At 43.2% G+C, this 25,520-nt stretch overlaps 1 protein-coding gene across 2 annotated transcripts; it reads left to right on the top strand.

The window, feature by feature from the left end:
* Nucleotides 1-2,202: 2,202 nt before the first annotated feature.
* On the top strand, nucleotides 2,203-25,134 carry AMPD1 (adenosine monophosphate deaminase 1). Of its 2 annotated transcripts, XM_045801445.2 has the most exons (16): nucleotides 2,248-2,284; nucleotides 3,541-3,552; nucleotides 7,162-7,342; nucleotides 7,845-8,010; nucleotides 10,572-10,737; nucleotides 14,344-14,563; nucleotides 15,598-15,727; nucleotides 16,967-17,161; nucleotides 17,476-17,607; nucleotides 18,536-18,699; nucleotides 20,540-20,666; nucleotides 20,844-21,007; nucleotides 22,109-22,229; nucleotides 22,906-23,079; nucleotides 23,525-23,635; nucleotides 23,990-25,134. In XM_045801445.2, exons 1-16 carry the CDS (start codon nucleotides 2,263-2,265, stop codon nucleotides 24,146-24,148), a joined length of 2,244 nt encoding a protein of 747 aa, XP_045657401.1. In that variant the 5' UTR covers nucleotides 2,248-2,262; the 3' UTR covers nucleotides 24,149-25,134. The 2 variants fall into 2 exon arrangements, with proteins under 2 accessions (XP_087722320.1, XP_045657401.1); XM_087866194.1 differs by lacking the exon at nucleotides 3,541-3,552 and having other exon boundaries at nucleotides 2,203-2,284.
* Nucleotides 25,135-25,520: the final 386 nt, after the last annotated feature.

Below are 25,520 nucleotides of genomic sequence, written 5' to 3'. Positions count from 1 at the left end.
AATTAGTAGTTAAGTTCTGGGGAAGTCAAAAGTTCACGTGGGTTTTTGACCACGTGAGGGGGCGGGAAGAAGGGTGCCGGTGCCGTTACCTCCGGGGCTGTTTGAGGGTCAACTGTATTCGGAAGACCGCAGGTGGGCAGTCCAGAGCTAATATGGTGACGTCAGGGTGTTGTCAGGGACCCTGGCTCTTTCTTTCTGCTCAGGCATTCTTCACATGTGGCTTTTGTCCTGCTTGTCACTTGTGTTACAACAATGACTGATTTGCACCCACCCAGATATTTTTTATTCCAGACAGGAAGAAGAAGATGGGCAAAAGGCAGAACATAGGCCAGCTAAGTTGACCTCTTTTAAAAGAGATTTATCGACATGCCACCCAGCAATTCTATTTATATCCCTTGGCCAGACTGTGCTGTGTGGAAGTTTAGTAAATACAGTTTTCTGGCTGAGTACATTAGTGTCCAAACCAAAAAAAAGGCTTTATTAATGAGAAAAAAAGGGGAAATGACTTTTGAGTAGACAACCACAGAGGGAATGGGAACATTGGAGGGTAACATATAAAGGTAAGAATCGCTGAAGGAGAAGCAGGATTGGGGAAGGGAACATTCAGTTTGGAAAATATCAATTTGCAGACACCACTGAGAAATCCAGGTGGAAATGTCACCCCCAAAACTGGAAAAGAATGAAAAAATGTTTTGGTTCAATAACAGCATTGTAATGTGTTCCGGGGTCGTTGATTAAAAGGAGGTGATGACCGTAAAGCTGGGCAGCCAAATACTCCGCTCTGCCAACAAAGAGGCTTGTCCCACTTTTTAATAGGAAATAGTAGTGAAAAGGTCGTTCAGTCTACGTCCATTCAGTCTATTCCAGATCTGAAGTTCCAGCCTCTGCGACTGTCTTTTTTTTTTTTTGAAGATTTTATTTATTTGTTTGTCACAGAGAGAGAGCACAAGCAGGGGGAGCGACAGGCAGAGGGAGAAGCAGGCTTCCCTCTGAGAAAGGAGCCCAAATCGGGACTCCATCCCAGGATCCCGGGATCATGACCTGAGCTGAAGGCAGATGATTAACTGACTGAGCCACCCGGGCGCCCCTCTGCTACTGTCTTACCGTTACAGGGGTGCCTGGGTGGTGGCGGTTGGTTGAACGTCCAAATCTTGGTTTCTGCTCTGGTCGTGAGATCAGCCCCTCATCTCCACGCTCAGCGGGGAGTCTGCGTGGGTTTCTCTCTCCCTCTGCTCCTCCCCACCGCAAAATAAATAAACACATCTTTTTTTAAAATTAAAAATTAAAAACTGTTACAATCGATATATTCTGCTGAATCCAGGAAATACTTTCTTTGCCTAGAAGTAATTAGTACATCATTAGCCATAGCAAAGACTCTGTTATTGTGGGAAGATCATGATAGTTTGGTCCAGAGAGCCTCCGCTTTGCCATTTATGAGCAGAATGGCTCTGGGCAGGACACTTCACTTCTCAGAGCCTCAGTTTTCTCATTTGGGAAGCAAGGATGAAAGTACTTCTAAGATTGTAATTAGGATCAAATGCATAATGTCTGGAAAATGCATTTTGTACTATAAAATTTTATATAAAAAAAGATATTATTTCTTTTGTGACAATTTACAGAGTAGGGGTAACTGAGCACTCCAGATAGCAGGTGACTTTCCTCTAAGATTTGAAGTAAATTTACTACTTAATTTATTAAAGACATTCTGTCGGGTGAATTTCTGTTCAATCTAGGGTATTTCTAATGAAAGCGTGTGTGTGTGTGTGTGTGTGTGTGTGTGTGTGTGTGTGCTGTGAACTCGATGACTACACCAGCATAGTCATCAACTACAGAAAGCTTTTCTCATGACTGAAATCCTGAGAACTTTGACGTCCACAGCCTGGAAGACTTCCCTGTATTTCACCGGGGGGAAAAATAATCATCAGCGGTCAGGTCATGCAAGAAAACCACACTCGAGGAGAATCCAATCTGTAGGAAGATTTAGAAAGTAGCGAAGTGCAGTTCTGACCTAGCACATATCATCTCTGGAATCCCTGAGTAAAGCCTGGAGGCTTCACCTGTTTCTCACTGTCAGTTGCGTCCAACTATAAATAGGTCTGAAACTCATCTCTCTCTTTTTAGCAGAGAAGGGTCAGATTACAGGTGCAAAGCAAAATCATAAAATGAGTGTCAGGGTGTTTTATACTGTCGGGCAGTCATCCCCACAGCCTCCTCTCTCCTCCTTTCTACTGTGCTATCCTAGAATCCAGGACCCCGGCAACAATGCCTCTGTTGAAACTTGAAGGTAGGTGTGCAGCAGTGTTTGGAGAGCTCGATTCTTTTAAATGCGGCCATTCCTTTAAATAGCTTGTCAGCTTTGATGATCCTTTCTTTAGGGTCACAGCAGCTTTGATAATACTTTTCAGGAAGAAGCAAGACATGAGTTTCAAGGATTTTTTTTTTTTTTAGTTTTGGAAGGGAGGTAATTTCCTAAAACTGTATCAGGTGGTAGCATCTTGGATGACCCCAGTTTGGAAACTGTGGAAAATATTTAAAATTTACTCTGCTCATTTAAACAGAGCCTGAGCCATCACCATTTTGAGAAGGGTCCCCTACCACATCTCTAGCTAGAGGATTAGTTGATAACCACGGGCATAGTGGACATAGGAACCCAATCACAATCCGGGTTTGTACACACAGTATTTTTTAGGATAATAATGCCTTTTTCATTACGAAAGAAATACATGTCTCCTATGAAATAAGAAAGAGAAATTACAGTGAAAATAAAAGTAGTAACACTCATGCAGAGAATGTGGGATGCAGAGGAAAGTAGTAGTAAGAAAAAAACATTCACAGTCCCATCATCCGAAGATACCGCTTTTCACATGTCAATTTATTTTCTATGCAAATTTAAAGAATTTTTAAAAACACTGTTGTGATTCTATTATACACGTCACTTTATATCCTGCCCTTTTTCTTGGCTTCGCATCATGACTTAATCATTTACCATAGTTTTTTAAACTCTTCCTAAACATCATTTTGAATGGCTGTGTAATATTCTAATTTTCTTAACTAATCCCTTAGGTTCTTTACAGTTTGGGTAAGTATAATTATACTCTGAGAACAATATTTGCACCTAAAGCTTTTTCCATTTTTAAGGATGAAAATCAGTGGGATAGATTCTCAGTAATGGCTGTTTGGTGGGTGTTACTAAATTGTTTACAGATGTGCTTTTTTGGTTTACCTGCAACCAGCGTCGTAAGAGAGTTTCCGTTTCTCTAGATCAGATTTCTTTAAAATCACATTTTACAAAGAGTACCTCTTTAAGATTATAAACAGAAATTTAAAGAGCCGAAAGGGATGTGTACTGGCCATATTCCTAGGGGTTTCTGATGGCAGCAAATTGTAGGTGAATGGAAGAATGAGCTATAATAACACATTCCACCACACCCCTTTCTCGTACCAGTCTACACGCTTCTATTCCAAAGCGCTGATTAACAGCCACTGTGATTTCTGAAAGTTGTTTATATATTTTATCTTGTTTTATTTTACTTCATACAGCTAAAGAAAAACGTGAGTATTTTGGACTATTTTTCCTGCTATTTGCCAAAGTATCAATTTAAAAAATGATACTATCCATTAATTCAGAAACATGAGTATTTTTCAGCAGTGTTTATTCAGTGATACCATGGAAAACCAACAAAGATTAATAATGACCAGCGGCGCCTGGGTGACTCAGTCAGTCAAGTGTCCGCCTTCAGCTCAGGTCATGATCCCAGGGTCCTGGGATTGAGCCCCGCGTCGGGCTCCCTGCTCAGCGGGGAGTCTGCTTCTCCCTCTGCCCCTCCCCCTGCTTGTGCTCTCTCTCTCTCTCTCAAATACATAGATAAAATCTTTAAAAAAAAAGATTAATGACGACCATAGATATTCCATAGCATTGCAAATGAACTCATGGATTTTCTGGACTCCAAAAAAACCCCATTTTTTAAAGAGAATCTCATGGGGGCGTTCATTTGAGGTTTTAAAATAAAATGATGTTCTTCTTTAGACGTAGATTAACCAAGGGTCTACTGAGTCCTGCCGTAGGAAATCCTCGGCTCCAGAGAGAAACATTTCATGGTAAATATTTGTGACCACATAAAATCTCGCTTTAGATGAACTGTAACTCTATATCCCCTCCATCTCCAATGAGACTTGTCCTTTAGCTGATGGATAGTAGGTCTGCCTTGGAGTTCCTCTGTGGGATGAGATGTGGCGGATGAAACACCTACGACCTGTCTTTCCTACACGCCCCCAAAGCACTGCTGGGAAATAAGCATGATTTTCTGGATCTGTTGAGTGAAGAGGCAAGCATGATATTCCTTTTCTCAAGAACCTTGCACTTCCCATGTTAATAATAGTAATTCCCAACTTCTTTATAGTACTGTGTAGTGTTTAAAGGATTTCTTGTTTAATCTTTATAACAGTTCTCTGAAGTTGACATTATTATTATTAGCTTTCTCCTGTTATGATGATGAACACCGGGGCTCCCTGTGATTATGTGGTTTGCCCAAGGCCATCCAGCCTCCACTGACACTTTTCTCACTCCTAGTTCAGTGTTCTGGCTTCATCATTCTACTGCTTGTTTCTATTGTCTCGTCGATTCTATATGTAAAGGTAGATGTCCCATCCTCAAGATATTTCCACTCTGATGCTCCATCATTGCACACATAATATGCTCAAAAAAGAACTCAACAGTTATCTATACAGACCCAAGGGAGTCATCTGTCCCTTATTCCATGAATTCCGACTGTCACCAAGTCTTATCTACTCATCTTTTGAAATACCAGTTTCACTCTTTTCCTTCCCACAGTCATCACCACTCCCGGAAATGTTTTTGAAAGGCAGAGTTCTTGAATTCGGAGTCAAATTGTAGCTGTGGTTGCATGAAGTCAAAACAACTGGTTGATTCAGTGGAAGGAGACATCAACCATATAATTTGGGGGCATCGTGTAAACCACTTCTTGACAGTGGAGTTTCTACTTTTCAACTGTCTATAGTGGCTTAGGGAGACGCAACCTCAGTAAAAACAATAATGTTTAAAAATATGAAACAAATGGGTATGTGCCGTCCGGGATAATGACTGCTTGTTCCGTAAGAGCCAGATTTCGAGCAAGTAGGATTTGGTTTCTGGGCATCCACTTCCCTGCTGTCCTTCCTGAGGCCTCCAGCAGCATTGCCACAGACCCACCGTGACAAGCCAGTTGCACCCTCGTCCTCATCCCTAAGCTCATCCCCGTCTCCATCCTCACCCTCATCCTTCTCATCATCATAACCAACTAGCCTGTATCTGTTTGCCTTTCGTGGTGCATGAAGCCTCTTCTAACTTCTGCCTGCCATCCATCCTCGAGGTGCATGTGCTTACTTGTGATTCTCATGGAGGAATGATACTAATTTCTGGGGATCAGTGGGTAGTGGGGTGGAAGGCATTCCCAGGCTATCAAATGTATCTACTTAGAGTTCCATTTCGTCCTTTGTGGACTGTGGTACTTGTCAAAGAACTACTCCAGAGCATCCGAAGACGGTTTTCAGTTTCAGGCAGTGCTCGAGCTGAATGAAGCAAACAGACACATGAAGTTCGGCCAGTAGAGTGGATATCTGTTGTTCTCCTGGGATGAGCCAGGTTTGGAAAGCAGGCTGACCTGGAAGTGACATTGCTATCACTTCCAATGTATGCTTCAGCCTAAACTAAGTCATATCATTTGTCATTTCCTTAGTAGCCCAAAGCTAACCCCCAATACCGCATAGCTGTCTGACCAATGCTACCAAATTGCATTACTCAGTTTGAGCTGGTGCTTTATCCTCTGTAAAGCACTTCCACGTACATTACCACGACAGCCTATGAGTGAGGTTTTGTACATATTAGTCTTACCACTTTACAGATAAGGAAACTAAGACAGAGGAAGGTGAACGTATTGGTAAGTGCAGAACAGGGACTTGAGCGCATTACACTTACTTAGGTTAAAATTGAAAATGTGGCATTTTGGAAACCTGTATTGATACTGATGGGGTGGAAGGGAGGGGATCTTCCTCTCTGCATGCAGTTTGCTCTGTCATCATATGAAGAATGTTCTGTCTACTCCTGTTGCTTCAAATAGCTAGCTGTCTGCCATTCTCATTATTTGCTACCTGCTCTTTTCTGGAAATACCAAGAGATTTTAGAAGTATTAGAGGTAATGATGAAACAACTGGGTATGTGGAAAATGCAATGGAACTTAACAGAAGATATTTGATGGCCATTCCCATCCTATAAGATGAAACTAGTTCTCTTACATCCTGAGACTCTTGGGGTTAGTCATTGCCAAGTTAAGTTCACCCCTCCGCCCATCCTAAGAATGGGAATATTAAGGGGCACCTCAGTTGGAAAAACATGTGACCTTTGACCTCAGGGTTGTGAGTTCGAGCCCCACGTTGAGTGTAGAGATCACTTAAAATAAATAAATAAATAAACTTAAGAAAAAGGATGGGCATATTAAAGCATGTAGAAGTAAAACTGGTTTTCTAAGGGTCATTTATTATGGAGGTCCAGGTGTCCACAAGAAGTGGGATTCCCAACGATAGTAGTAAATTTCAGTGGCTCCCTTCCCCTACATACCAGCATATCATCAGGTTGTCAGGATTTGAAATAATGTGTGAGGGAAACACAGTATCCATTCTATGAGGAAGAAAAACCCAAAGGACACATTTATTTCTCAGAACTACCTAGATCCTTGGTTCTCTTTAGGAAGAAAAACTCCAAGGACTGACAATCCTATTCACATCTTCACAAGCATCAGAAAAACTCCACCAGTTTAATGAGAAGGACTCTGTTGCATGGTCTATGCGGTCAGATTTAGCCCTGCCAGAAACAGGTGATCTTAGACAGGTGCTAGTCCTGCAAGAAACCAGTCCCTCTTTAGGACCTCCTGAGATGTGCCGTAAGAATCTGACCCATGTCTCTGAGAATGGATTTCCAAGCTACCCACCCAGAAACTTCTAAAAAGAGAGCAGGCACTGAGCTCCGACATGTTTCTGGGACACTGGTTAGAGTATAGGGGAGCCACATCCCCAGGACAGTCCTTAGCCCTGTGCCTTACATAGCAGGAACTCTCTGATGACCTCTGACAAAGGGCTTAAATACTAACCCATGAAAACCTCTTTTAGAAATTGATGATACATTACGCAGCTTTGCTGAAAAAGTGTTCGCCTCTGAAGTCAAAGATGAGGGAGGCCGTCATGAGATTTCCCCCTTTGATGTGGATGAAATCTGCCCAATTTCTCATCATGAGATGCAAGCACACATATTCCACCTGGAGGCCACGTCCACCTCCATAGAGGGCAAGAGGTAAGCGGTGTAAGGGGACTGCTGGGACACTGGGATACTGGGACACGGGAGGGGGAAGTGTCAGGGCAGATGGTTCAGTGTGTCTGAATGACAATTCAAGTCGGAGGAGAACAGTGCCAGAGCTAAGAATTCTTCTCGCTCCCCAATACCCCCCACCCCAGCACTGAATAAGCTAGGGCAAGGTTACCAATGACTACAGGAAGAAAACAGTAGACCTCCTCGAGTGCTAGGAGCAGACTGCCTGTGAAGACCAAGGTCATGCTGAAAGCCTTCTAGCATGTTCCCGAAGGCCCACGGTTCCAAGGGATACCGGGAAGAAGGGAATACAGTCATGTGATGCCTCTTCCCATATGGTTGGATCCTGTTTCTGACTCCCTGCTGACATTTTAATTTTCCCTTTTTGTCCTCAAAATGAAATTGAACAGTGAAACATCAATCTATTGCAATGAAACTCCCAATGAAGCCAAAGTTAAATCCTTTTATTTTTGCATTTCAAACTCAGAAAAAAACGTTTCCATGGACGGAAGACCGTTAATTTGGCCATTCCACAAAGTGAAACATCTTCCACCAAACTGTCCCACATCGACGAATACATTTCTTCGTCTCCAACCTACCAGACAGTGCCTGATTTCCAGAGAGTGCAGATCACTGGCGATTATGCCTCGGGGGTGAGTGGCTCCTTGCCCCTCAAATGCAGCTGCTGGGAAGACACAGCTTGGTTGTTTCAGCTTCCTTGCCTTCCTCCCCTTCCCAGAGGAAGGTGTTCGCTAACTTGTCCTCTGTTATACTCCATTATTGCCTCTCAACACCGATATGCCATACCTTATATTTCTGTTTTGCTTCATCATCTCACATAATTTATCCTCCTTTATCTCATTTGCTTGCACATGGAGAATATTCTGTAGAATGCAGTGTGTGTTACAGAATACACTAGACAAATTTGAGCACAGAGACCACGAGAACAGCTGGGGGGCTCTTCTCACTGAGGATATCACAAAGCAGGACAGGGAGGCTCGGGAGGCACCGGGGGCTCTTGGGCAGCCCTAGACTGGAGAGAAGGGCTGTGGGTAGCATAAACCAATCAAAGAAAACAGATGGGAGGAAAGAAAGGGAGATGAGAAGAGTGGAGAGCCCAGAGAAAAGAAGGAAGATGAAAGACAGGCTAGAAAATTCGAACGGGGCTATTGTTTTTTTTGACCAACGGTCATCTCCGATTTCATTACGGATGCTTACACAGTACGTTATTGCCTGGAATAGACTCTAGTTATGCCACAAGGATAGTAAACTCATGTCACAAGCAACTTGACCGGCCTGTCCTATCCAGAACAGTTGGGCAATTAATAAATCTCTGCCACATGGACTTGCAGAATCAGCATCATATTGGTGAAACTGATGGCTAGCTCTCAGTCTGGGCTCCAAATATAGTTTTAATGACCCGTCCTAAGCCCCCTTCTCATGTAACTGACCCACTTAGGGTCAGTCCCAAGATACTTAAAAGTGGCAGAGCAAGGAAACAAACACGATTCTTGTTAATAACATGAGTGCTCTGCAAATGGCAGGCATTTAGATGGTGAATAACCGAAAGATGACGTTTAATAGAGACAGGGAGACCTCCAGAGTTAAAAAAAAAAAACATAAAAATTAAGAGACAAACTTGATACCTCTGTGCTTGGTAGAAACAAAAATAAAAAGAAAGAAGATGGGAGGGAGGACAGGGTTCACAGAAGTCAGGGAGTAGCTGTTTCTCCTCTGAAAGCTGGAGGGCACCTGAAACCATGGCCTGGAGTCTTTGAAGAAGCAGGTGTGGCTGTTGGCTGAATGTGGCTGAGCTCACGAGCACCACTTACCAGGTTGTAGTCTGTGCCCCGTCGGTCCCCGCCCTTGTAATTGAACAGAGAGGTAGGGGGATCAGGACTCAGTTTCCAAGGCCATTAATCCCTGGTAATCAAGTGATTCCATTTAATCAGGTCTTCCTGAGCACCTACTCTGTGCAAGGCGGTGTGTGCTAAGTGCTGAAGACACCAAGGTGAATATCTTTTCCAGCTCTTATCCTGGAAAAGATAGACCGGTGGCCCACTACGTGGCAAAGGAACAAACATGCCACATTGGAAGCAAACCCCTAGCTCTAGCACCTGCGCCAGACTCTCTTGGCCAAGGTCAGCAGGTCAAAGAGTTCAACTGATTAGGACCAATATCTGGACCTCAAACCCTGAGAACACGCTTACGTTGGTCCCAGAAAGTCTTTGGGCTCCGATGATGAGCATTCAATGAATTCAAGTTATGACTCCTTGGGCATGCCAGGCCCAGCCATGAGTCGGGGATGGGGCAAGGGAGAGGCCAGTTCAGGAAATTTCCAGCAGTTCTAAGAACATGTGACTCTAGAATCTTGCTATTTTTAGCCACGGGTAAAATTCTCTTTAAAACCATCCAAAAGAGGGGTGCCTGGGTGGGGAAGTTGGTTAAGTGTCTGACTCTTGATTTTGGCTCAGGTCCTGATATCAGGGTCCTGGGATCAAGCCCCACGTTAGGCTTTGTGCTCGGTGTGGAGTCGGCTTAAAGATTCTCTCTTCTCCCTCAGCCCCTCCCCGCACTCTCTCTCTCTCTCTCTCTCTCAAATAAATAAATAAATAAATAAATAAATAAATAAATCTTTTTTTTAAAGGAGTTTAAAACCATCCAAAAGAAAGGATGATGTTCTGATCCATTTCTAACTGCAGAAGGCAGTATATTCGTGACAGGGGTGGAGGGATATGTGACACTTGATTCATCCCTGAATATTTCCCTCACTGTCCAAAAAAGCAGTCTGAATTCTCACATGAGAGTCACATCATCCTTCAGTTGAGATACTGTCTTCAGAAGCCCATACGTAAAACGTCCATACGGTACCTGGAAGGAAGAAAGTATTCTCCGTGTTAGAATGGAGTCTTTCAACCACACTTGCTTGATAGTCACTGCTTTCTAGCAAAACCCCAAACAAGCACCAGACGATATAAGCAAAGACTTGCAGAACAGGCGAGCTTCAGTAGAAACGGAAGAGTTGGAAAAACTTCAGGACCAGCTCCTGGAGAAAGACCCTAGGGCCCAAGTCAAGTCGGAAGCAGCCGCGTGGGCAGGCAAGGCTCAGCGTGGGCAGCAACAGCAGGGGACTGGGGTCGTACCAAAGACAAACTTTACTGGCTTCTTGGATTTTCACAGGAGCGACTCTGATACTCTGACATTTTCTTGGCAGGTTACAGTTGAAGACTTTGAAATGGTTTGCAAAGGTCTATATAGGGCATTGTGTATACGGGAGAGGTATATGCAGAAGTCATTTCAGAGGTTCCCTAAAACCCCTTCCAAGTACTTGCGGAACATCGACGGTGAGGCTTGGGTAGCAAATGAGAGCTTCTACCCAGGTAAGTAATTTTCTTATGCAGTGTATGAAATCGATCTTTAGGTCTAACTACTAAATATCAGGTATGCTCCTGGATTACAGTAGCTCCCCCCACCCCATCCATGGTTTGGCTTTCTGCGGCTTCAGTCACCCGAGGTCAGCTGAGGTCCATGAACAGATGATCCTCCTGATTTATTGTCACATCGGTAGTGGCCTCACGCTACGTCACAATGCCCACATCAAGCACCTGACTTCATCTCACGTAGGCATTTTATCATCTCACATCATCATAAGAGGAAGGGTGAGTATAGGGCAATGAGATATTTTGAGAGGGGCACCTGGGTGGCTCAGTTGCTTAAGCATCCAACTCTTGATTTCAGCTCGGGTCTTGATCTCAGGGTCGTGAGATCGACCCCCACGTCAGACTCTACGCTCAGCGGGGAGTTTGCTTGAGATTCTCTCTCTTCTTCTCCCTCTGCCCCTCCCCCCTGCTCACACTCACTCTCTCTCCCAAAATAAACAAATAAAATCTTTTAAAAAAGATATCTTGAGAGAGATCACATTCACCTAACTTTTATCACAGCAAATTTTTAGAATAGTTCTATTTTCTTATCATTGTTGTTAATCTCTTACTGTGCCTAATTTATACAAAAATGAGTAAGTTGATAGACCAGTAGCCCATTAATAGGTATGTAGGTATAGGAAAAGACATAGTACATACAGGGTTCAGTATTATCAGTTTCAGGCATCCCCTGGGGGTCTGGGAACATATCCCCTATGGATAAGGAGGGACTACTGTATAAATAGTCCGATCTAAAAATATCATTGTCATCTTTGACTCCATCGTCTCTCCTTCCCACATGCACAATCACATGATTAATTCCATACAATATCTCTCCAAATCTCCCCTTTTTGTTATTCCCCGAACCCTAATTTAGGCCTATACTCTCCTTGTCCACATTATTGCCATAGTTTCTGACCTACTCTGTTAAATTCTAATCTCATTCCCTTTTGGCTCATATTCACGTTAGTGCCAGCTATTAAAACACAGATCTGAGCATATCCTTCTCCCACCCGAAACCTTTAATTGCTGCCCATTACTTACAAAGTTAAGTCCAGTTTTTAGCCTGGCATTCAAGGCCTACCATGAACTGTCCTCCTAACTACATTTTCTTTATTGATTTTTGGACCTGCACCCTCAACCTATTTCTACATCTAGCTTATCTGCTCCACCTCTGTTCTGGTGGGACTATTTCCTGTCCTCCACTTGACTCAGCACTTTCTTGCCCCCGTACTGTTGTCGTGCTGTGCCCTGTGCCTGAACAGGGGGACAGTTCACTTTTTCTCTGTACGTCCTAATGTCCAGATCCAACCTCATCCTTCAATGTGCAGCCCACATACCATCATTTCCGGCGTTGCTTTAACCTCTGGATAAATCTAAACTATATGTTTTGACTTTCCATAGTACTTTGATTACATATCTCACTTTTTACTCTCTGCCTTAGATGAAGTACCTATTTTTCAATAATCAGATTTTAACGACTTCACGGATTTCTGTTGGGTAACTGTGCCATCATTTATTTAACCAACTCTCTTTTGTGGGCATTTAGATTCTGACTTTTAAAAATTTATTTCCAATAAGGCTACAATAAATGGCTTAATATAAACATCTCTGTGTAGTCGCTTTACATCTTTCAGAATCTTCTTCTAGGATTGAAATTTCGAGGGAGGCAGATATTAAAGTGTTTCTGAACTTTCAGATTGTTGCATCATGAAAGATTTCCAGTTCTGCCACTTCTTCTCTATGAGTCCTTTTAATATTAAAACCATTTAAATGGTTTCCGTTTGGTAATTGGTTTACCTATTTTTCTACAATATCGACATTTAGGATATCTGTTTTGCCTTTATTTCTTCTAAATTATGCTTTATCTCTCTGGGATGTTTAAGAATAAAGATTTGAAAATTAAGATACGACACAGCAACATATTGTTTCACTTCTCTCATGTTCCTTAGCTCCCAGTTTTGAATAGAAAACGAGTGACTTTTTCTTTCTATATTATTTTCCCCACTCTAGCCATTAGTCATCACTTGCAAACTGGAGACTTCCTGCTGCCTTGGGCACATACTTGTTGAAAGTAAAAGGCTAAGTGCCTTATAGGGCCATGACAGCATAGAATTTGCTCTTGGCTTTCTTAGACTGAAATTATTAGCACGGAAAGAAAGGGACATTTACCCACAAAATCCCTTCTCAATTCCTTTAGCAGAGATTGTAAAATTGTATGTGCTTTAAAAAGTGGGTAATATCAGAGAAGGAGACAAAGCATGAGAGACTCTGGACTCTGGGAAACAAACTGAGGGTTACAGAAGGGAGGGGGATGGAGGGATAGGGAACCAGGTGATGGGTATTAAGGAGGGCACCTGTTGGGATGAGCACTGGGTGTTACACACCACTAATGAATCACTGAACACTACAACAAAAACTTACGATGCACTGTATGTTGGCTAACTGAACACAACGAAAAATAAAAACTAAAATAAAAAATAAAAACAGCTCTTTCTATACCTTCAAAAAAAAGGTGGGTAATATAACAAGAACTGTAATTCTTATAGTAAGAAATTATTTTATATTTCCATTTATATTAAAACCACTCTAGGTGGAGCACAAAGGGTGTTTAGAGCAGTGAGACGATTCCGTATGATACTATGAGTGGATTCGTGTCATTATACATTTGTCAAAACCCGTAGAATGTACAACCCCAAGAGTGAGCTCTAAGGTAAACTATGGACTTCGGGTGATTAGGACCTGCCAGTGTCACGTTCATCCATTGTGACAGATGTCGCACTCTGGTGGAGGGTGTGGAGAGTGGGGAAGCAGTGCCTGAGTGGGGGTAGGAGGGTATGGGAACTGGGCACTTGGGGCTCAATTTTACTACAAACCTAATACTGCTCTAAAATAGAAAGTCTATTAAAAAATAACCGATCTACGTGAAGACCTTCAGTGAAGGGTTTTTTTTTTTTTTAAGGAAAAGATCTAAATTCTACTTTTTTTTTTTAAGATTTATTTATTTATTTATTGGACAGAGATAGAGACAGCCAGCGAGAGAGGGAACACAAGCAGGGGGAGTGGGAGAGGAAGAAACAGGCTCATAGCGGAGGAGCCTGATGTGGGGCTCGATCTCATAACGCTGGGATCACGCCCTGAGCCGAAGGCAGACGCTTAACAACTGAGCCACTCAGGCGCCCCGCCCTAAATTCTACTTTTTAACTGTAGTTTGACTTTTATTTCTCTGCAATTATCTCATAAGCTAATAAAATAGTCTAAACAGGAAGCCTTTGATAACTTACTGTAGTAAGATTATTTGTAAGTAGTGTATCAATTATGTGAACAGTACTTCTAAAGAACTTGAAAATCATTCTTACACTAGATACAATCTTATTTTACACTACTAATTTAGTCACCTTTGGAAAATAATACAAAAATAAACTTTAGCTTAGTCCTGGATAATTATAGCTTATGACGTACAGAATTCCAGACTAATGAAATCTTACAGCATTTCATATTTTGGTTATTTTTATGTGGCCATTTATCTTCTTTCTTGATCTATTACTCTGTGTTTTATTGAAAAAGTCTTCACCCCTCCTGTGAAGAAAGGAGAAGACCCCTTCCGAACAGATGACCTCCCAGAAAACCTCGGTTATCACCTCAAAATGAAGGACGGCATAGTTTACGTCTATCCTAATGAGGCAGCCGTCAGCAAAGATGAGCCCAAGCCACTTCCTTATCTAAATATGGACACCTTCTTAGATGATATGAATTTTTTACTTGCTTTAATTGCCCAAGGACCTGTGTAAGTGTTTAATGATCCCTGAACTATTGCGACTCCCACCACTACTCCCGGGCTCCACCCCCACTACGCCCACCACGACCGCTACCACCGCCGCCGCCCCCACTACTACCACCACCCGCACTACTACCACCACGACCATTACTACCACCACCACCAACCACACTACTACTGCTGCCACCCCCACTACTACCACCACGACCACTACTACCACCACCACCATCCCCACTACTACCGCCGCCACCCCCACTACGACTGCTGCCACCCCCTCTACTACCACCACCACCACTACTACCACCACCACCCCTACTACTACCGCCACCACCATCCCCACTACTACCGCCTCCATCCCCACTACTACCGCCTCCACCCCCACTACTACCACCGCCACCCCCACTACTACCACCGCCACCTCCACTACTATGACTACTACTCAGAGTAAGAATGAGTATTTACCGAGTGCTTACTATGTTCAAACACTATGTGAAACCCTTCATGTACATTATTTCCTCCCTCCTCACCATCATTCCCTGAGGTGGGTACATGTGTAATTGCAGTTTTATAAGCTGAGACTTCGCTGAGTTAAGTAATGTACCCAAAGTTACACAGCTGGCTGAACCAGGATTCAAGCCCGAATGTGCCATCTTCCAAGCCGGGGCCCTAAGCCTTGAGCAACATTGTCTTACCTGGCTTATTATAATTATTATTATTTAAGTCATCCCTACACCCAATGTGGGGCTTGAACTCACAGCCCTGAGATTAAGAGTCGCATGCTCTTCCAACTGAGCCAGCCGGGTGCCCCTCTCCCCTGGCTTTTAAATTCCTTTCCAAATCCTCCCTCATTATTCTGTCCAACTTTGAGGAAAAGATTGAGCCCTGGGAGCCCAATACTTTTCAAGTGAGATTAACTGCACACTGAAATGTTTGTTCCAGTAATTGTTTCTTATAAGTAATAAGGGTCCTGATGGTTTTGAAATTGTGTCTGTTTTCCTTAAGTGTCTGAATGTTTCAGAATTATGTGATTTAATTTTTCACAGTAAGACCTATACCCACCGGCGCCTGAAGTTCCTCTCGTCCAAGTTCCAGGTGCATGAGATGCTCAACGAGATGGATGAGCTAAAGGAGCTGAAGAACAACCCCCACCGAGATTTTTATAACTGCAGGAAGGTAAACATTGCACTGCTCGGAGGTCACTGCTGGGCCAGAACATTAATCCAATTAGTTCTTGAGTGGGGCAAGAAAGATACTGTTTCTCTGGTTACTGTAAGATTCCTGCAGGTTCAGGGGCGCCTGGGTGGCACAGCGGTTAAGCATCTGCCTTCGGCTCAGGGCATGATCCCGGCGTTATGGGATCGAGCCCCACATCAGGCTCCTCCTCTATGAGCCTGCTTCTTCCTCTCCCACTCCCCCTGCTTGTGTTCCCTCTCTCGCTGGCTGTCTCTCTGTCTGTCAAATAAATAAATAAAATCTTAAAAAAAAAAAAGATTCCTGCAGGTTCAGTGGACTTTGAACCCAGATGAATGATTCTAGAAGGTTAAAATGCCATTTCTATTGTTTTCCACGCAGAAAGGTTTACCACATTCCTGCCGCAAAAAGTTACCATGATCATGAACAACAAAAATAACAAAAACAAATGAAATCTCAAAAACGGCCATTCAAAGATTTGGAAGATCTTTATTCTAATCCTTTTTCTTCTACTTCCTGACTCTAAGATATTGGGGGAAGTGATTAAATATTTCTGAGTTTCAGTTTCCTCATTTGTGAAATTGGGAAATACATCTGCTCAGTCCAGCTCACGAGAGGACTGTGGGTATCAAATGCACTAAGGACAATGGAAAACTAATCAATTTAGAAACACTTCCAAGATGTGTTCTGACCATTCAAGTGATTGCAAGAAGTGGGGATAGACAATAGATGAGCAGATATTTGGGACCAAATCCTGGCTCAGCTGCCTGTATAAGCTTGGGTGAATTAATCTATCAAGTTTCCAGCTTATAAAATTGTAATCATGAAAATGTCCAGCTCATAAATGCCATCACTGGGCCATGGCTTCGTCATTTTGATCCTTTCTCCCTTCGGGGTGAAAGCTGTGGTAGCTGTTTCAGTTTGGGGGTGGAGAATGGTCCCTAAGAATTTTATATGGATTAAAGGTAGGGAGTAAATTGGGTGCACAGATATCCAAGAGAAATGGGCATTATTATTACATCCAAATCCGTCACATTCTTGCAAGGGTACGAAGAGGTGCTATGGGTTCTTTTCTGTTGGGCCACGTTTACCAGCTGTCAGTCACACCCCTCTATTTATTCCTTTCTCCTGCCTCGGTGGGGTTTGCAGGCACCATAGCCTCTAACAGAGCAGCATGACTCAGGCTGATTGTTGGTTTTCTTCCTCTGAATATACACACAGGTGGACACTCACATCCATGCAGCTGCTTGCATGAACCAGAAACATCTGCTGCGCTTCATTAAGAAATCTTACCAGATTGATGCTGACAGAGTGGTCTACAGCACCAAGGAGAAAAATCTGACCCTAAAGGAACTTTTTGCCAAATTAAAAATGCATCCCTATGACCTGACTGTTGATTCTCTGGATGTTCATGCTGTAGGTTGAAAAAGATCATGTCAGTTTCATGCTCCCACTGAGAACCCTGCATGCCTTTCTCCTACAAACTCCCCCCTTCTCAGAGCCCTCTTAACTGTGTCCGCTGACCCTGCTGGCTGAAAGCACCCACAGACAATTTTGAGGTTCACTCATTGTCAACTGTCCCAGATTCCATTCTTGGAGCCCAACCCCTTCCCCTGTTCCCAGGCCCCTGTTCCTGGTGGCTATTCCCTAGCTCTCTATGTCCCATATGTCCCAGTATACATACGTCCTAACGTATAATGATACACTTGTGCTCCTGTTTCCTGATTCAGGGACGCCAGACCTTCCAGCGTTTTGATAAGTTCAATGACAAATACAATCCTGTCGGAGCAAGTGAGCTACGAGACCTCTACCTAAAGACAGACAATTATATTGATGGAGAATATTTTGCCACTATCATCAAGGTGAGGAGGAACCAACCAGATCTATGGTACCTGGCCTGGTTCTTGAGGATGGGGAGGAAGAGAGGGAGGAAAGGTAGGAAGGAGAGAAGAGAGGAGGAAGCAAGGAGGGAGGGAAGGAAGGAGGGAAAGGGAAGAAGGAGGAAGTGTACTATCCCTGGGGCCAAGCACCACGGAAATGAATATAAGAATTTCTTTGGAAATGTCCACTGTAATGATTTTTAAAGACTTCTATGCCTGGGCTAGAGAAGCTGAGGGTGTGGATTTGGGACTGATTAAGGACTCTTTCAGGCTCTGGGAGTTGTAAGCCTGGAAAGAGGTGGGATCGGAATCCACCCTCATCTTCATGGCCTGAGCACTAGGACATAGGAATGACATAGTGGGCTTGGGAGATGTGTGTTTTAGAAAGTAGGAGGCGTAAGGAGAACTGAATGTCTTTTGCAGGTGCCTCAGGTAGGGTAGCTCATCGTCCTTTGTCTTTTTCACTCTCTAGCCTCCATTATGCCTTATCCGTCTCTTACCGATTAGATTCCTGTCATCTCTCCATTTCCTTAGATCTTTTTAAAAAGATTTTATTTATCTATTAGAGAGAGTAGCACAAGAGAGAGAGAGAGAGAGAGCGAGAGAGCGCAGGAACAGGGACAGAGGCAGAGGGAGAAGCAGACTCCCCACTGAGCAGGGAGCCCAACTCAGGACTCGATCCCAGAACCCCGGGATCATGGCCTGAGCTGAAGGCAGATGCTTAACCGACTGAGCCACCCAGGCGCCCCTCAATTTCCTTAAATCTTAACCCGGAATAGTTTCCCTCTGGCTTCCTTTCACACGTGGTCTGTTCGTGGTACCTACCTCCTGTCCCTAGACCCCACAGATTTAGACCACCTGAGGGACTTGTGGGAATTCCTGGCTTTGGACTCCTCTCTTGGCTTTGCAGGAGGTAGGTGCAGACCTGGTGGAGGCCAAGTACCAGCACGCCGAGCCCCGCCTGTCGATCTACGGCCGCAGTCCTGACGAGTGGAGCAAACTGTCCAGCTGGTTTGTCCGTAACCGCGTCTACTGCCCCAACATGACGTGGATGATCCAGGTCCCCAGGATCTAGTACGTACCTTCCCATCGGAGACCCTAAAGCCTGGCTTCGTCCCACCTGTCAGACCTCCTCCACACGAATGAGGAATATGCAGTCACAACAAGCTTTGTTATAGCGGCACGTAGAACCGGGTCCTAGGTGCCTGGTTTTGTCCACGCCGGGTTCAGCACTCTTGACCAGAGACAGGAGTTAGGAAGATCATTTCAGTCCAGTTCTTTAACCGGGTTTTTTTGTTTTGTTTTGTTTTGTTTTTTTAAAGATTTTATTTATTTGACAGAGAGAGACAGCCAGCGAGAGAGGGAACAGAAGCAGGGGAAGTGGGAGAGGAAGAAGCAGGCTCCTAGCGGAGCAGCCTGATGTGGGGCTCGATCCCAGAATCCAGGATCACGCCCTGAGCCGAAGGCAGACGCTCAATGACTGCGCCACCCAGGCGCCCCTGGTTTTGTTTTTTTTTTTTAAACACAGGACTTTAGGCAGATCACAAAATAACTTTTGAGAATATTTAAAACTTAGCTAGGATAAGAACTATGTACATTTGATTCTATTTTTTCTTTTTCTTGGTCTTCCTCTCTGTGTCCAGTTCATTCTTTCCCATGCTTATCTGGACTGGGATGTAGCTTTCTTGTATCAGAACCCCTACTACCATCTGCCGATCGTCTCATCTACAAGTGCTCAAGTTCTCCATAATCAATGAGTAATTTATCAATGGTATTACCGCCCGCTAATTACTCATTGCCCTCAGGGATGCTCAGTATCATTGATCTTTTATCGAACCTAAGTGTTTATATATTTTCTGGCCACCTGCCCCTGTGTCCTGTGTGCTCTGGCAACACAGGAGTTTTTTCCTGTCTCTTTAGCCAAAAAAGTAACTTTTTTGACTGGGGTAGAACTTCCTGTATTATATCATTATAGCAGAGAGGCAGTAGCTACAGTAGTTAGGAGCATGGACTCCGGACCTAGACTGGCAATACTTGAATCCTGGTTCTATTACTTATCAGCTGTGTGACCTTTGGCAAATTTCATGAGCTCTCTGTGCCTTGGTTTCATCATCTTTAAAATGGGGAGCACCTGACTGGCTCAATCAGTAGAGCATGTGCCTCTTGATCTCTGGGTGGTGAGTTCAAGTCCCACATTAGGCATAGAGCTTGCTTAATTTTTTTTTTAAAATAGGGTCATAATGGTACTTAACATATTGCGTGGTTATGAGAATTAAATTCACTAATATTTCTGGCTACTTAAAAGAGTGAATGGCATATACTGAGTCCTATATCAGAGTTTGTCAGATTGTCCCTGGCTACAGCATATCAGAAGTGTTCTTTTAAAAAAGTTATTTATTTATTTGTCAGAGAGGGAGAGAGAGAGAGAGAGAGAGAGGGAGGCAGGGGGAGAAGCAGGTTCCCTGCTGAGCAGGGAGCCCAATGCGGGGCCTGATCCCAAGACCCCAGGATCATGACCTGAGCTGAAGGCAGACGCTTAACCAACTAAGCCACCCAGGCGTCCCCAGAAGTCTTCTTAATAACTATTTCATGCTCACCATCTTATACACCACAAGTAAATCACCGACTCTTGTGTGACATAGTTCCTATACTCTTCATTTTCTATCTGGACTTAGCTGTGAAGGTTAATATTTTTGCCACAGAGCGTTTGTAGAAGAGATGGGGACAACTGGTTCAGCAAGACATTTGTATCTCCACGCCCATTCTAAACTGACTCCCTCTTTATGGGTAACCAAGAAGAGTGTGCCTAGGATGGACACAGTCTTTTCCTGAACATGGCATTTGATGCCCTCATACAGGGGCTACCAATCCTTAAAATATTTTCTTCCTGAATTCTCTTCATTCTCGCCTCTAGTGATGTGTTTCGATCTAAGAATTTCCTTCCACACTTCGGAAAGATGCTGGAGAATATTTTCATGCCGGTGTTTGAGGCCACCATCAACCCTCAGGCTCACCCAGACCTCAGTGTCTTCCTCAAGCATGTAAGCATGACCCGTTAGGCCTAACTGTCACTGTGCATGAACCAGTACTCCCACGTAGCTGTGATGCATTTTTGCTGCTTATCTCTGACGTTCGGTCCTTGCCTTTGGGAGCTGAAAGTTTGAGGACCAGGATCCCTGTCGGACTGACACCACTGCATGGCTCCTTGTTCCGGACAGATTACTGGTTTCGACAGCGTAGATGATGAGTCCAAACACAGTGGACACATGTTCTCCTCCAAGAGCCCCAAGCCCCAGGAGTGGACAATAGGAAAGAACCCATCTTACACCTACTACGCCTGCTACATGTACGCAAACATCGCAGTGCTCAACAGCCTGAGAAAGTAAGTAGACGGACGAGAACGGGAGCTAGGAGAGGATTCTTTCTTTTTAAGGTTTTACTTATTTATTTGAGAGAGAGTGTGAGAGAGAGCACGAGAGTGGGGTGAGGGGCAGAGGAAGCAGCATACTTCCTGCCGAGCAGGGAGCCCAATGTGGGGCTCTATCCTGGGACGCTGGGATCATGACCTGCGCCAGAGGCAGATGCTTCACCAACGGAGCCACCCAGGCGCCGGGAAGGAGAGGATTCTATCTGACACAGCTCTGCTCAGACATTGGCTCCCTGGGTGGTCAGCCAACTGCCCTGCTGGGATGCTTCTGACCGACCCAAATCAGACACATCTTTCCCTTGTCTTTTTGTTTGGTTTCTTTCTTTATTTGGTAGCAGGAATGGGCATTTTGGAGCCTTCAGGGACTTTCACAGTTCCTTTTCTTTGGAAGTTTAGGAACCGATACTAATCACTGTGTCATGTATTTTATTTTATTTTATTTTAAAGATTTTATTTATTTATTTGACAGAGATAGAGACAGCCAGCGAGAGAGGGAACACAAGAAGGGGGAGTGGGAGAGGAAGAAGCAGGCTCACAGCAGAGGAGCCTGATGTGGGGCTCGATCCCAGGACTCTGGGATCACGCCCTGAGCCGAAGGCAAACGCTTAACCGCTGTGCCACCCAGGCGCCCCATGTGTCATGTATTTTAAAGCTCCATACATGTTACCCTTCTTGATATACGTGGGTAAGGAATAGAGGAACATTACAACAGGGTTTTCTGGAAACATTTCCCCCCTCAAAAGCGTGAGCAGGAGAAAGGGGGACTTGGTGGTGACATTGGTAAATTTCCTGTTGAAACTGAAGGGAATCAGATCTTGACTTTCCTCCATACCCTCATATCCTTTGCTGCCTCTTCTTTCAGAAGTCTGTGGTCAGGAAGAATTAAGATTATAATTTGGAATTGCCAGTTTTGCTGAATCCTTTAGATGCCCCCACTCCCTTTCAGAGTGTTAACTTTTTTTCTACCAGATTTTCTTGTAAATCACTCCCTGCCCAGCACTGCTGCCAGGTCCTAGTCAGCCACCTGTGATCACTAAGGCAGCTCCCTTTCCCTAGGGAACGAGGCATGAACACGTTCCTGTTCCGACCTCACTGTGGGGAAGCTGGGGCTCTCACCCATCTCATGACAGCATTCATGACAGCAGATAATATCTCTCATGGCCTGAATTTAAAAAAGGTGAGTTGGAGGCTCTCTTCCGAATATTTTTTCTATTGGAACTAGAGGAGTAATTTTTTTTTTTCTTATCGTTCTGTCACAAGTTATTATCAACACTAGAATCAAATGAAAGCAGAGCAAAAAAGATTTTTGAGGTTATGAAGTGCAGTTCATTCTACAGAGACCAGAGAAGTCAACGGAGCTGCTCGATTACCTTACCAGTTAGTGGCAGGGATGAATTAATACAGATTTTCGGACTTTAATTTTAGAGCTCTGACAAGGGATAATTCAGAGGCACTTGGCTTACCTTAAACGGGTTTCCGCCATATTTCTTGTTATAGCATGTTTTCAAACGCCTCTTTTGAGAGTCAGAACTTCCTCGTAGAGAAAAAAAAACAAAAACAAAACTGTTTCAAGGTGAAGTGTCTTCTCTGACAGAGACCATCTAACTTAGGCAATTACAACTCAAACATTTGGTTTGACTCAATGCTTCTGAAAATCGATGATCTCAAATAAATTTATTCTAAATAGTATTTCCATTTAAACACTATTATTCTTCTTTACTAAGGGATTTAAAGAACATGTGATCATTTTGTTGAAAGCTAGAAACTTGAGGTAGATCGTGGGGTTTTCACATTTCTAGTTTGTGTCCCTTTTTCAACGTCCTTAAATATTGTTTTTCACTTTTCCTTTTCAGAGTCCTGTGTTACAGTACTTGTTTTTCTTAGCCCAGATTCCCATCGCTATGTCGCCATTAAGTAACAACAGCTTATTTCTAGAATATGCCAAAAATCCTTTTTTAGATTTCCTCCAGAAGGGACTAATGATCTCGCTGTCGACAGATGACCCAATGCAATTCCACTTCACCAAGGTACACATACGGAATCTTGAGCAATACAAGCATATTTGGCGGGACTGTTGTTGCCCATCCAGAATTTTATCTATTTATTTATTTATTTATTTGAGAGAGACTGAGCAAGCAAGAGAGAGAACACGAGCTGGGGGAAGAGCAGAGGGAGAGGGAGAAGCAGAGGGAGATGGAGTAGCAGAGGAAAAGGGAGAAGCTGACTCAGAGCCTCACACGGGGCTCCATCTGGGGACTCCGGGATTATGAGCTGAGCCAAAGGCAGATGCTTAACCAACTGAGCCACCCAGGCACCCCTCTTGCCCATCTAGAACTTTAAAGTCAAATCAAGGGATTTCGCTGTACTTTTTCTGCTGGATGCATGTTATTTTTTTTTAATACACTCTTTCTTCTTTTCTTCTCTCTCTCTCTCTCTCTCTTTTTTTTGCCGCATTTAAATAAATAATCCAAGGAACCCCTCATGGAAGAATATGCCATTGCTGCACAAGTGTTCAAGCTGAGTACCTGTGATATGTGTGAAGTGGCAAGGAACAGTGTTCTGCAGTGTGGAATTTCTCATGAGGTAGACCTGTCCTTGACTGGTTGCCCTTCTGCATATAGGATCCGGTAACTGAGTACTGAAAAGATAGCTGGGGGAACACATGTAGAAAAATTATCCCACAAATCGTATGCTGTTACTAGGGACAGGGACTAGAAAGAAGTCTTCTATCTCTCTGGCTCTGCCTTTGGCAAGGCAAATAAAATACACTTGACTTCTCAGCAGACCATGCACACTGGGGCACTGGACGAGTGCTTTTCATGGTCTATTTTTTCCCTTTTGTCAGTAAGATAAGGAAGGAATCTTTGTGGAAGATGTAATTATAGTCTATATCAGGATAAAGAGACAGCAGTCATTCTGCTTCCTTTTGTCTTACAGGAGAAAGCAAGGTTTCTGGGCAACAATTACCTTGAGGACGGCCCTATTGGAAATGATATCCGGAAGACAAATGTTGCCCAAATCCGCATGGCCTATCGCTATGAAACCTGGTGTTATGAACTTAATTTAATTTCGGAAGGCCTTAAATCAGGAGACTAAATTAAATAAACCAAATAATATTATGGGTGAGATTTTCATTGGAGAATATGAATAATAATAGTTACCAGTCATTGAATCCCTACTCTAAACCAATGATAGTACTAGATATTATTCCACTGACGTTATTTCACTTAATCATTTTCACTTTATGAAGTAGACAATATTATCTTCATTTGGGGGAAGATGAGTAAACTGAGGTTAGTGAAGGTGATAACCTGCACAAGGACACATTTATTGAGTGGTAACTGGGGACATAGGTTTGTCTGACTCCAGAGTCTCCATGACTTTCAGGCAAAACATTTGCTCGTATTCTTGCCCCACCTTAAAATCTATTGATAACTAATAATAACTTGAGGCGGGGCAAAAATTTGAGCAAATGACGTGATTGGGAGAATATAGGCTTTCGGTTTATAGAATGAGATTTGCTCGAGGCACTTAGACCGTTGAAGCGTCCTTTTGACAGGATGCAACAGAAGACCGGCATTCTTAGACAAAAACAGGTGTTGCCCAATATAGAAAATCCATACTTATGAGCTATTATGCTTAGGGAGAATTTATCTTACAAAAGGATTCTTAGTTGTAAGGACATAGTTGGCAAGAAAGTTATAGTCAGCTGTCCTTGTACATTTTAAATAACTTCACTTACCAAAGTAAGATACACATGTAACTTTTTAGAAACCTGCCTGTTTCTCAAGGCCAGCCAGGTGGAATTCCAATTAGCTAGACCATACTTCTACACATACAACTGTGTTGCCATCTAGTGGCTGGGCTGATAGTTCATTTCATTTATTAATAAACAATTACTGATCAAACAGCTCAAGTATCAGGGGCTATTTAGGCAGCAAAGGTATCAAGAATAAGATTTCATTCCTATTCTCAAGTTGTTCACATGTGAAATGATAAGATGGGTGGATACAAATGTGAAAAGGAACATTTTGTGAAACGTCTCAGAAAGTATTGACTTTTCAAATGGAAAAAAAAATAAAGGCAGATTCCACTACATCAAAAACTAAGGATGTACTGTATGGTGACTAACATACCATAATAAAAAATTTAAAAATAAATAAATAAATAATAAGGGCAAATTCCTGCATGTTTCCACATTCTATACAGGTAGCCATAAGCATGGGTGTGAGCCTGACAGCATGTTTATACTAGCCCTAGTGTAAAAATCCTCTCCCTGGTTTCTGAAGTTGAACTTCTGTTTGTGGAATATTTGTAAGTACCTTAGAAAACCTGATTTTATTTTACCTTGTTCTCCATGTCATCAAAATAATACAGATTGCTAAATTAAACATGCTATTCTCAGACTTAAAAGGCATTAACTACCATTAGTTGTATCTCCATCTTACCCATGAGAGGGCAGTAGAAT

Source organism: Ursus americanus, chromosome 12 (genome assembly GCF_024610735.1).
Source record: "Ursus americanus isolate L20-20 chromosome 12, mUrsAme1.1.p, whole genome shotgun sequence".
NCBI classification, from domain to species: domain Eukaryota; kingdom Metazoa; phylum Chordata; class Mammalia; order Carnivora; family Ursidae; genus Ursus; species Ursus americanus.
The sequence above is the reverse complement of the archived record's forward strand: the minus strand, read 5'-3'. Positions and strand labels throughout refer to the sequence as shown.

Coding starts and splice junctions, on each gene's coding strand:
- AMPD1 (XM_045801445.2), top strand. CDS start 2,263: ATGCCTCTGTTGAAACTTGAAG. Junction 20,667..20,843: donor TCAGTGTCTTCCTCAAGCAT/GTAAGCATGACC, acceptor TGTTCCGGACAG/ATTACTGGTTTCGACAGCGT. Junction 23,636..23,989: donor AGTGTGGAATTTCTCATGAG/GTAGACCTGTCC, acceptor TTTGTCTTACAG/GAGAAAGCAAGGTTTCTGGG.